At 42.9% G+C, this 13,198-nt stretch overlaps 1 protein-coding gene across 10 annotated transcripts in view; it reads right to left on the reverse strand.

Annotated features, from left to right (window-relative positions):
- Nucleotides 1–13,198, reverse strand: part of LOC106579657 (receptor-type tyrosine-protein phosphatase mu) — a 283,633-nt gene that overhangs the window by 174,096 nt on the left and 96,339 nt on the right. For all 10 annotated transcript variants that reach the window (XM_082965986.1, XM_014159789.2, XM_014159785.2 and 7 more), the window contains exons 5-6: nucleotides 8,484–8,599; nucleotides 3,001–3,175 (exon numbers count right to left, since the gene is read on the reverse strand). In XM_082965986.1, the coding sequence (XP_082822112.1) occupies nucleotides 3,001–3,175; nucleotides 8,484–8,599 (291 nt within the window). The remainder of the gene's footprint in view (nucleotides 1–3,000; nucleotides 3,176–8,483; nucleotides 8,600–13,198) is intronic.

Here is a 13,198-nt window from a genome sequence, read left to right on the forward strand (position 1 = left end):
GTCAACATTCAGTTTTCCCTGTGTTTTATATCATATTGTACAACAGCTGATGAAACCAACACTGTAGAAGTGTGAAAACATTTCATCAGTGTTGTTTCCTGATAGTTACTGGTTGAAAATACAATCTACACAGGACCTCCTAATCAGCAGGATTGCATTGGCGGGAGTGTCGGCTTTCCATGGTGACATCATCATGCGGTAAATTGGTTAATAGAAACCAATTAAAAAGAGTTCCAAACCGCTCTGCCAATAACAGCTAGTTTTCAGTTTCCCCTCCCACTCAAACCACTCCTAGACAGTCCAAGCTAAATTCTTGGTGTTTTGGTAAAAAGCTATTTTTGCCCATTTTAATGAAAATCTATTATACTAAGGTACTTAATTGTTACCCAAAAACAATTTGATATTGATATAAAATGGCTGCATTGGGACTTTAAATACCGTCCTTGGGTCAGTATCCCTGGTATTCGGTGTCCTTGGCCCGCCCCCCCCCCCCCCCAAACAGCTGGGATAAGCCCCCCCCCCGTAGATCTGGGATCAGCCCCCCCCCCCCCCCTGTAGATCTAGGATCACCATCCCCCCCCCCCCCCCCCCAATAGATCTGGGATCAGCACCCCCCCCCAATAGATCTGGGATCAGCACCCCCCCCCCAATAGATCTGGGATCAGCACCCCCCCCCCAATAGATCTAGATCTGGGATCAGCCCCCCCCCCCAATAGATCTGGGATCAGCCCCCCCCCCCCAATAGATCTGGGATCAGCCCCCCCCCCCCCCCAATAGATCTGGGATCAGCCCCCCCCCCAATAGATCTGGGATCAGCCCCCCCCCCCCCCAATAGATCTGGGATCAGCACCCCCCCAATAGATCTGGGATCAGCACCCCCCCCAATAGATCTGGGATCAGCACCCCCCCAATAGATCTGGGATCAGCACCCCCCCCAATAGATCTGGGATCAGCACCCCCCCCCCCCCCAATAGATCTGGGATCAGCCCCCCCCCCCCACAATAGATCTGGGATCAGCCCCCCCCCCACAATAGATCTACATATAATCCCATATAATCCTATTCATTATGATCTAAAAGGGTAAACTGATCCTATATCAGCACTCCTACTGTGACTGTGAGAACAGGACCAGGGCAGTAGGGTCACCAACTCAGAGAAGAGCTGTATAGCACTCTGCTGACAAAGCCACCACACGTCTTCACTAGACGAAACACTGCCTCATAAATTGGATGGAATAAAACAAGGGGTAAAAACGAGTCGTGGCCGAGTCGGTGTTGGCAAATTCATAAAAATGTTGTGAATATGAAAATGCTGTTTCCTAAATTAAATATTAGATCAGTGAGAGTGGGACAAATGGCCGGGATGAAAAAATGTAGACGACTCAATTTAAACAAATAAAAAGGGAACTGGTTGTTGCTGTTATAATACATCCCCAATTAGGCAAGTGAGAAGAACGGAGTTTAAAATGATGAAGCATAATTTGGCGTGGTAAAGGAGGCAGCTGTCGTACATCGTTCCTCTACACAACCATGTGGAGGGGGATTTACTATGGCAACCACACGCCAGGGCTCACTTGCATCGACACGTCTGACATAAACTCCGAGGCCAGTTTATTAGGTACACCCATCTAGTACCGGGTCGGACCCCCCTTTGCCTCCAGAATAGCCTGAATTCTTCGGGGCACGGCAACGTTGCTCAATTGTTATCAAGGGACCTAGCAAGGGAGCTAACGTGGGCCAGGAAAACATTCCCCACACCATTACACCATCAGCCTGTACCGTTGACACCAGGCAGGATGGGTCTATAGACTCATGCTGCTCATGCCAAATGACTCTGCCATCAGCATGACGCAACAGGAACTGGGATTTGCCGGACCAGGCAATGTTTTTCCCACTCCTCAATTCTCCAGTGTTAGTTATACTGTACCCAATGGAGCCACTTGTTGTGTTTAGCTGATGGGAGTGGAACCTGGTGTGGTTGTTTGCTGCAATAGCCCATCTGTGGAAAGGACTGACAAGTTGTGTGTTCCGAGAAGCCGTTCTCCACACCACTGTTGTACTGCGCCGTTATTTCACTGTTTGTGGCCTGTCTGTTACCTTGCACGATTCTTGCCATTGTCCTTCCACCTCTCGTCAACGAGCTGTTTTTCGCCCACAGGACTGCCGCTGACTGGATGTTTTTTGTTTGTCGCGTCATTCTACGTAAACCCTACACATGTTGCGCGAGAGACACTGGGCAGCCGTTTCTGAGATACTGGAAACGGAGCACCTGGCACAGATGATCACACCATGCTCAAAGATGCTTAGGTCACTTGTTTTGCCCATCCTAACGTTCAATCCAACAGTAACTCAATGCCTGTCTGCCTGCTTTATATAGTCTGTAGGAGCGAACCATTTTTATGAACGGGGTGGCGTACCTAATAAACAGTACAACATGCACACACACACCTCCTCCTCCTCCTCTGACATTGTCAGTGAGGCCGCTGCTGGAGCCTGCTGCACACAGAGACAGAGTGTACCGGTGGAAATGCGCAGGGCTATTTGAGAGTGATTGACAGGTCTCTATCTGGCAGGCCAGGATTATAGCTCTCTCACACTGAACTTCCGAAGAGAGACATTTAGAGTACAATAGAGGCCAATCACTGAGGCTGAACCTGAGCTATGGAGATTGGAGAGAGAGGCCCACTCCTGGCCTTGACATTGGAAATTATTAAATATAATGACAGACTGGTTTGTGACTGAGAGCATGGTTAATTTGGGACTGGTTGAAACAATTAACTAAATTAAATATCTATTAGAGTTGAAGTCAAAGTGAAATGTTATTTCATAACTCTTTCGCTCTTAAACAGAGATACTGTATGCATAGGGATAACCCTAATATGAACAGTATACTGTACAGTGCATACAGACAGTAGTCCCTGACATAGCACCTATTTGTGAGGAAACATTACCGGTCTTTTTGGCAAGTCAATATAGAAGGCACAAGCAGAACGTGACTTACGTTTGACGGTGAGGTCGGCATAACTAGACACACCCACGCCCTTGTCTGAGTGGACGATGCAGCGGTAGCGTCCCGAGTCTCCCTTAGTGGTGTTCTCAACGTCAAACGTGGCGGTGTAGCGGCGGGAGTTCACCGGCTTGGTCTCTCTCATCGGGGCCCGTCTCCCTCCGATACCCTGTTAGGAAAATACACAGCAACACACGATCATGTAAATGTACAGTTCAAGTTGGAAGTTCACATACACCGTAGCCAAATACATTTAAACTCAGTTTTTCACAATTCCTGACATTTAATTGTAGTAAAAATTCCCTGTCTTAGGTCAGTTAGGATCACCACTTTATTTGAAGAATGTGAAATGTCAGAATAATAGTAGAGAGAATGATTTCAGCTTTAATTTCTTTCGTCACATTCCCAGTGGGTCAGAAGTTTACATACACAATTATTATTTGGTAGCATTGCCTTTACATTGTTTAACTTGGGTCAAACGTTTCAGGTAGTCTTCCACAAGCTACCCACAATAAGTTGAGTGTTGTATAGGATTGAGGTCAGGGCTTTGTGATGGCCACTCCAATACCTTGACTTTGTTGTCCTTAAGCCATTTTGCCATAACTTTGGAAGTATGCTCGGGGTCTTTGTCCATTTGGAAGACCCATTTGTGACCAAGCTTTAACTTCCCAACTGATGTCTTGAGATGTTGCTTCAATATATCCACATAATTATCCTGCCTCATGATGCCATCTATTTTGTGGATTGATTTGCACTTTTCTCACCAAAGTACGTTCATCTCTAGGAGACAGAACGCGTCTCCTTCCTGAGCGGTATGACGGCTGCGTGGTCACATGGTGTTTATAGTTGCGTACTATTGTTTGCACAGATGAATGTGATACCTCCCAAGGATGAACCAGACTTGTGGAGGTCTACCATTTTTTTCTGAGGTCTTGGCTGATTTCTTTAGATTTTCCCATGATGTCAAGCAAAGAGGCACTGTGTTTGAAAGTAGGCCTTGAAATATATCCACAGGTACACCTCCAATTGACTCAAATTATGTAAATTAGCCTTTCAGAAGCTTCTAAAGCTATGATATCATTTTCTGGAATTTTCCAAGCTGTTTAAAGGCACAGTTAACTTAGTGTATGTAAACTTCTGACCCACTGGAATTGTGAAACAGTGAATTATAAGTGAAATAATCTGCCTGTAAACAATTGTTGGAATAATTACTTGCGTCATGCACAAAGTAGATGTCATGCACAAAGTATGACAAAGTAAAATGGGGTCAGAGAGACTTTGGATGTTCTGTGAGCACGCTTGTTGTTGCTAGTGTGGCAGTGCTAGCCATGTGTAACCGATGTGAAATGGCTAGCTAGTTAGCGGGGTGCGCGCTAACAGCGTTTCAATCGGTGACGTCACTCGCTCTGAGACCTTGAAGTAGTTTTTCCCCTTGCTCTGCAAGGGCCGCGGCTTTTGTGGCGCGATGGGTAATGTTGTTGATGTGGGCAGAGGGTCCCTGGTTCGAGCCCAGGTAGGGCCGAGGAGAGGGACGGAAGCTATACTGTTACACTTGCACACCTTGGGAAGACCAGGTGAAGAGGGAGGACCTGGTACGCTAATAAGCCTGTGAGATTCACAAACAGTAGCTCTAACTCCAGGCAGTGATAGTGCTTCTAAATGGTGCAATATGGAGGTCAGGTCTGTTCAGAAAGGGAGCTGTTGTTCATTCTAGGGGTGCAGTGTATGCCTAAGCTACTGATACAGGCACATTAGGTATGGCTAAGGCACAGTGTTCTGAGATGGATGCCAAGCCCTCCCTTGTGACCTAGCTGGCCACGCTCTGACAAAGAGGTTATCTAAAGAGACTCAATACCTTGAACTACATCCAAAGTCAGAGCAAAAAGTGACATTCACTGCAAACAAAAAGTAAAAGGATCAATGTCCAAAACCGAAAGTGCAAATCTAAACCAGTTTAGAACCAACCAAAGGGTTAACATACACCTGTGCAATAGGTAGCTTTCCAAACTATAGTTTGTTAACAAGAAATTTGTGGAGTTGTTGAAAAACTAGTTTTAATGTCTCCAACCTAAGTGTCTGTAAACTTCCGACTTCAACTGTACATTAGGAGTGTTGCGACAAACACATTCCCCATCCAAACTGGTTCCCCTCATTTGACAAATTGAGTCGTCTGCAGTGACTCTTGTCAAACTTTGTTTATGATGTCAACACTGCCAGCATGGTGTAGACTAGAGTACAGTAGATTGTACTGCAGATTGAAGCAGAACACTGTATACATATGGGCTGAGACCTATTGAAGAGTGCCTGAAGGCTACAGGGTCTAACACCATTGGGCTAACCAGCAGGTTTACACATTCCGCTGGTCTGTTTATGTATAGGAGAGGAGTACGTGGCTGCCTGGCAGGCAACGCTAGTCTCGTCCACCTGGACCGTCAACTGAACTGTTGACGGTCCAATACTTTAGATGGGAGAGAGAACAACAGACCAGACATAGCACTGGTCATCATGTTAGGGGAGATATCCTCCTGATGTTTTCTGTATATTAGGGGAGATATCCTCCTGATGTTTTCTGTATATTAGGGGAGATATCCTCCTGATGTTTTCTGTATATTAGGGGAGATATCCTCCTGATGTTTTCTGTATATTAGGGGAGATATCCTCCCGCTGTTTTCTGTATATTTGGGGAGATATCCTCCCGCTGTTTTCTTTATGTTAGGGGAGATAGCCTCCCAATGTTTTCTTGTGGTGCATGAAATTGGAAGAGGGGGTCAAACACAACTTCTGGCAATACCAGGAGTGTTGTGTCAGCAGGCTGTGTGTATGTTTGTGTTCGTCTCCTGGTCTGTTTGAAGAGCGAGAGGGACAGAGAATCCTGTCAGCAAGCGCCATGCTGCGTGTTCTCTCTGCACCCCGGCTTCCTCACAGCTGTCACCACACACACACGCCGACAAAACCAAACACACACACACACACACACACATACCAGATGGGGTGGCAATTTGTTTGTCAAGAATATTTCTTCATTACTGTCACCGGGGGGGATTTCACTTAATGCTAGTGTTTCATCTCCGGCATTAACGAGGATGAAAGGTATTCATTAAGAGGAGCGATTACCTCATTTACTGTCAACCTACGGATAGCACACTGATCTACCTCACACACTGTCAACCTAGAGATAAGTGATATGCAGATGACAAAATTGACAACAGAATTTCAACATTCTTATAGGGAAGGACACTCAACAAGCACAGCACTTCCACAAATGACTGATGATTGGCTGAGATAAATTGATAATAAAAAGATTGTGGGGGCTGTCTTGTTAGACTTCAGCGCAGCTTTTGACATTATTGATCATAGTCTGCTGCTGGAAAAACGTATGTTATGGCTTTACACCCCCTGCTATAATGTGGATAAAGAGCTACTTGTCTAACAGAACACAGAGGGGGTTCTTTAATGGAAGCCTATCAAATATAATCCAGTTAGAATCAGGAATTCCCCAGGGTAGCTGTTTAGGCCCCTTGCTTTTTTCAATTTTTACTAATGACATGCCACTGACTTTGAGTAAAGCCAGAGTTTCTATGTATACGGATGACTCAATGTTATACACGTCAGCTAATACAGCTACTGAAATGACTGCAACACGCAACAAAGAGCTGCACTTAGTTTCAGAGTGGATGGCAAGGAATAAGTTAGCCCTAAATATTTCTAAAACTAAAAGCATTGTATTTGGAACAAAACACTCACTAAACACTCACTAAACCTCAACTAAATATTGTAATAAATAAGGTGGAAATTGAGCAAGTTGAGATGACTAAACTGCTTGGAGTAACACTAGATTGAAAACTGTCATGGTCAAAACATATTGATGCAGTAGTAGCTAAGATGGGGAGAAGTCTGTCTATAATAAAGCGATGCTCTGCCTTAACAGCACTATCAACAAGGCAGGTCTTGCAGGCCCTAATTTTGTCGCACATTGAATACTGTTCAGTCATGTGGTCAAGTGCCACAGAAAAGGACTAAGGAAAATTGCAATTGGCTCAGAACAGGGCAGCACGGCTGGCCCTTGGATGTATATAGAGAGCTATAATTAATAATATGCATGTCAATCTCTCCTGGCTGAAAGTGGAGGAGAGACTGACTTCATCACTACTTTTATTTATGAGAGGTTGACATGTTGAATGCACCGAGCTGTCTGTCTAAACTACTGGCACAAAGCTCAGACACCCATGCATACCCCACAAGACATGCCACCAGAGGTCTCTTCACAGTCCCCAAGTCCAGAACAGACTATGGGAGGCACACAGTACTACATAGAGCCATGATTACATGGAACTCTATTCCACATCAAGTAACTGACTTGATGTAAAATTAGATTTAAAAAACAAGAAAAAAAAAACACCTTATGGAACAGCAGGGACTGTGAAGCAACACACACTAGTTTGAGAAACAGATGCCTCACAAGTCCACAACTGGCAGCTTCATTAAATAGTACCCGCAAAACACCAGTCTCAATGTCAACAGGGAAGAGGCGACTCCGGGATGCTGGCCTTCTAGGCAGAGTTGCAAAGAAAAAGCCATATCTCAGACTGGTCAACAAAAAGAAAAGATTAAGATGGGCAAAAGAACACAGACACTGGACAGAGGAACTCTGCCTAGAAGGTCAGCATCCCAGAGTCGCCTCTTCACTGTTGAGTGAGACTGGTGTTTTACGAGAATAGACTGACGAGTTTCAGAAAAAAGTCTTTGTTTCTGGCCATTTTGAGCCTGTTATCGAACCCACAAATGCTGATGCTCCAGATACTCAACTAGTTTAAAGAAGGCCCGTTTTATTGCTTCTTTAAATCAGAACAACAGTTTTCAGCTGTGCTAACATAATTGCAAAAGGGTTTTCTAATGCTCAATTAGCCTTTTTTTAAATGATAAACTTGGATTAGCTAACACAACGTGCCATTGGAACACAGGAGTGATGGTTGTTGATAATTTGCCTCTGTACACCTATGTAGACATTCCATTTTTTTTATAAAAACAGCAGTTTCCAGCTACAATAGTCATTTACAACATTAACGTCTACACTGTATTTCTGATTAATTTGATGTTATTTTAAAATGGACAAATGTTTTTTTTATTTTCTTTCAAAAACAAGGACATTTCTAAGTGACCCCAAACTTTTGAACAGTAGTGTAGGTAGAGGTCTGTTCAGAGTAGGGCCCTCATTAGGTAGGTAGAGGTCTGTTCAGAGTAGGGCCCTCATTAGGTAGGTAGAGGTCTGGATCCTTCCGCTCCACAGTAATGTCATAGAGAACGGTGGAAAAAAAGAGAGCTTCTCATTTCAGGTCCAGATGTCATCCAAGGTTCAAGAAGTTGTGCCATACACAAGAAGTCTGGTAATGGCAGTTTGTCTTCATGTGACACCAACACTGTGGCATTAAGGATCTACAATGACCGCATAAGACTGTTTAAGGTCAAAATTGACTTGCCTGTAACCAGAGATTGTGGGTGTCTTGTGGTCGACCGTTGACTGTGCACTGGAAGGTGGCGGTCTGCCTGGCGTTGACCTCTACACCTTTGATGTGAAGGAAATGTGGGGTGCTCACTGCAAAATAGATATACACACACATTAATAACCTAGACCATATGAAGCATTCTAATTAAAGTATATGCATGTATTATTGTCTCATCCACTATCAGTTGAATTTCATTAGAGTCTAACATTTACATTCCATTCATATTGAGCATACTGTGGGTAAATTCAAACATTTTTTCCCCTTCAGAATTTCCATTTCTCAATCTATCCAATAGGCCGGGCATGTACAGTGGAAGTCGGAAGTGTACATACATCTTAGGCAAATACATTTAAACTCAGTTTTTCACAATTCCTAAAATTTAATCCTAGTAAAAATTCCCCGTCTAAGGTCAGTTAGGATCACCACTTTATTTAAAGAAGGTGAAATGTCAGAATAATTGTAGAGAGTGATTTATTTCAGCTTTTATTTCTTTCGTCACATTCCCAGTGGGTCAGAAGTTTACATACACTCAATTAGTATTTGGTAGCATTGCCTTTACATTGTTTAACTTGGGTCAAATGTTTTGGGTAGCCTTCCACAAGCTTCCCACAATAAGTTGGATGAATTGTGGCCCATTCCTCCTGACAGAGCTGGTGTAACGGAGTCAGGTTTGTAGGCCTTCTTGCTCGCACAAGCTTTTTCAGTTCTGCCCACAAATGTTCTATAGGATTGAGGTCAGGGCTTTGTGATAGCCACTCCAATACCTTGACTTTGTTGTCCTTAAGCCATTTTGCCATAACTTTGGAAGTATGCTTGTCCATTTGGAAGACCCATTTGCAACCAAGCTTTAACTTCCTAACTGATGTCTTGAGATGTTGCTTCAATATATCCACATAATTATCCTGCCTCATGATGCTATCTATTTTGTGAAGAGCACCAGTCCCTCCTGCAGCAAAGCACCCCCACAACATGATGCTGCCACCCCTGTACTTCATGGTTGGGATGGTGTTCTTTGGCTTGCAAGCCTCCCCATTTTTCCTCCAAACATAACGATGGTCATTATGGCCAAACAGTTCTATTTTTGTTTCATCAGACATTTCTCCAAAAAGTATGATCTTTGTCCCCATGTGCAGTTGCAAACCGTGTGTGGCTTCTTCCGTGCTGAGCGGTCTTTCAGGTTATGTTGATATAGGACTCGTTTTACTGTGGATATAGATACTTTTGTACCTGTTTCCTCCAGCATCTTCACAAGGTTGTGAAGGTTGTTGTTCTGGGATTGATTTGCACTTTTCTCACCCAAGTACGTTCATCTCTAGGAGACAGAACGCGTCTCCTTCCTGAGCCGTATGACGGCCGCGTGGTCACATGGTGTTTATTAGAGGTCGACAGAATAATTGGAATGGCCGATTAATTAGGGCCGATTTCAAGATTTCATAACAATCGGTAATCAGCATTTTTGGACACCGATCATGGCCGATTACATTGCACTCCACGGCAGGAGTGCAATGCGCAATGACATAACAGGCTGACTACCTGTTATGCGAGTGCAGCAAGGAGCCACGGTAAGGTGCTAGCTAGCATTAAATGTATCTTATAAAAAAACAATCAATCAATCTTAACATAATCACTAGTTAACTACACATGGTTGACGATATTACTAGTTTATCTAGCGTGTCCTGTGTTGCATATAATCGATGCGGTGCCTGTTAATTTATAATTGAATCATAGCCTACTTCGCCAAACGGGTGATTTAACAAGCGCATTCGCGAAAAAAGCACTGTCGTTGCACCAATGTGTACCTAACCATAAACATCAATGCTTTTCTTAAAATCAATACAGAAGTATAGATTTTTAAACCTGCATATTTAGTTAATATTGCCTGCTAACATGAATTTCTTTTAACTAGGGAAAATGTGTCACTTCTCTTGCGTTCTGTGCAACAGAGTAAGGGTATATGCAGCAGTTTGGACCACCTGGCTCGTTGCGAACTGTGTGAAGACTATTTCTTCCTAACAAAGACAGCCAACTTCGCCAAACAGGGGATGATTTAACAAAAGCGCATTTGCGAAAAAAAGCACAATCGTTGCACGAATGTACCTAACCATAAACATCAATGCCTTTCTTAAAATCAATACACAGAAGTATATTTTTTTAAACCTGCATATTTAGTTTTAAAAAAATCCAGGTTAGCAGGCAATATTAAACTAGGGAAATTGTGTCACTTCTCTTGCGTTCTGTGCAACAGTGTCAGGGTATATGCAACAGTTTTGGCCGCCTGGCTCGTTGCGAACTAATTTGCCAGAATTTTACGTAATTATGACATAACACTGAAGGTTGTGCAATGTAACAGGAATATTTAGACTTATGTATGCCACCCGCTAGATAAAATACAGAACGGTTCTGTATTTCACTGAAAGAATAAACGTTTTGTTTTCGAAATTATAGTTTCCGGATTTGACCATATTAATGATCCAAGGCTCGTACGTCTGTGTGTTATTATGTTATTTTTAAGTCTATGGTTTGATATTTGATAGAGCAGTCTGACAGTGGTGGTAGGCAGCAACAGGCTCGTAAGCATTCATTCAAACAGCACTTTCGTGCGTTTGCCAGCAGCTCTTAGCTGTGCTTCAAGCATTGAGCTGTTTATGACTTCAAGCCTATCAACTCCTGAGATCAAATCAAATCAAATGTATTTGTCACATACACATGGTTAGCAGATGTTAATGCAAGTGTAGCGACATGCTTGTGCTTCTAGTTCCGACCATGCAGTAATATCTAACAAGTAATCTACCAATTCCACAACAACTACCTTGTACACACAAGTGTAAAAGAATGAATACGAATATGTACATAAAAATATATAAATGAGTGATGGCCGAACGGCATAGGCAAGATGTAATAGATGGTATGGAGTACAGTATATACATATGAGATGAATAATGTAGGTTATGTAAACATTATCTAATATAAATAATATAAAGTGGCAAGTGATAAATTGATTACATCAATTTTCCCATTATTAAAGTGGCTTGAGTTGAGTCAGTATGTTGGCAGCAGCCACTCAATGTTAGTGATGGCTGTTTAACAGTCTGATGGCCTTGAGATTGAAGCTGTTTTTCAGTCTCTCGGTTCCAGCTTTGATGCAACTGTACTGACCTCGCCTTCTGGATGTTAGCGGGGTGAACAGGCAGTAGCTCAGGTGATTGCTGTCCTTGATGATCTTTTTGGCCTTCCTGTGACAGATTAGGCTGGTGTAACCGATGTGAAATGGTTAGCTAGTTAGCGGGGTGAGCACTGATAGCATTTCAAATCGGTGACGCCACTCGCTCTGAGACCTTGAAGAAGTTGTTCCCCTTGCTCTGCAAGGGCCGCAGCTTTTGTGGAGCGATGGGTAACTATGCTTCGAGGGTGGCTGTTGTCGATGTGTTCCTGGTTCAGGGGACGGAAGCTATACTGTTACACTGTCCCTGGTTCGAGCCCAGGTAGGAGCGAGGAGAGGGACGGAAGCTATACTGTTACGCTGGCAATACTAAAGTGCCTATAAGAACATCCAATAGTCAAAGGTACATGAAATACAAATGGTATAGAGAGAAATAGTCCTATAATTCCTATAATAACTACAACCTAAAACTTCTTACCTGGGAATATTGAAGACTCATGTTAAAAGGAACCACCAGCTTTCATATGTTCTCATGTTCTGAGCAAGGAACTTAAACGTTAGCTTTTTTTACATGGCACATATTGCAGTTTTACTTTCTTCTCCAACACTTTGTTTTTGCATTATTTAAACCAAAATGAACATGTTTCATTATTTATTTGAGGCTAAATTGATTTTGAAGTATTATATTAAGTTAAAATAAAAGTGTTCATTCAGTATTGTTGTAATTGTCATTATTACAAATAAATAAAAATCGTCTGATTAATCGGTATTGGCTTTTTCTGGCCCTCCAATAAATCGGTATCGGCGTTGAAAAATCATAATCGGTCGACCTCTAGTGTTTATACTTGCGTACCATTGTTTGTACAGATGAACATGGTACCTTCAAGCGTTTGGAAATTGCTCCCAAGGATGAACCAGACTTGTGGAGGTCTACCATTTTTTTCTGAGGTCTTGGCTGATTTCTTTTGATTTTCCCATGTCAAGCAAAGAGGCACTGAGTTTGAAGGTAGGCCTTGAAATACATCCACAGGTACACCTCCAATTCACTGAAATGATGTCAATAACCCTATCAGAAGCTTCTAAAGCCATGACATCATTTTCTGGAATTTTCCAAGCTGTTTAAAGGCACAGTCAACATAGTGTATGTAAACTTCTGACCCACTGGAATTGTGATACAGTGAATTATAAGTGAAATAATCTGCCTGTAAACAATTGTTGGAAATATTACTTGTGTCATGCACAAAGTGAATGTCCTAACCGACTTGCAAAAACTATAGTTTGTTAACAAGAAATTTGTGGAGTGGATGAAAAACGTATGTAAACTTCCGACTTCAACTGTATATAGCATCTTCTGCAAGTCATACTAAACAGGAGCGTGGTTAGAGCGTTGGGCCAGTAACTGAAAGGTTGCTGGATCGAATCCCTGAGCTGACAAGATAGAAATCTGTCATTCTGCCCCTGAGCAAGGCAGTTAATCACGGGTCCCGAAAACGTGGATGTCGATTATGGCAGCCCCCCCGCACCTCTC

Source organism: Salmo salar, chromosome 19, assembly GCF_965601325.2.
Source record: "Salmo salar chromosome 19, fSalSal1, whole genome shotgun sequence".
In the NCBI taxonomy this organism is placed as follows: Eukaryota; Metazoa; Chordata; class Actinopteri; order Salmoniformes; family Salmonidae; genus Salmo; species Salmo salar.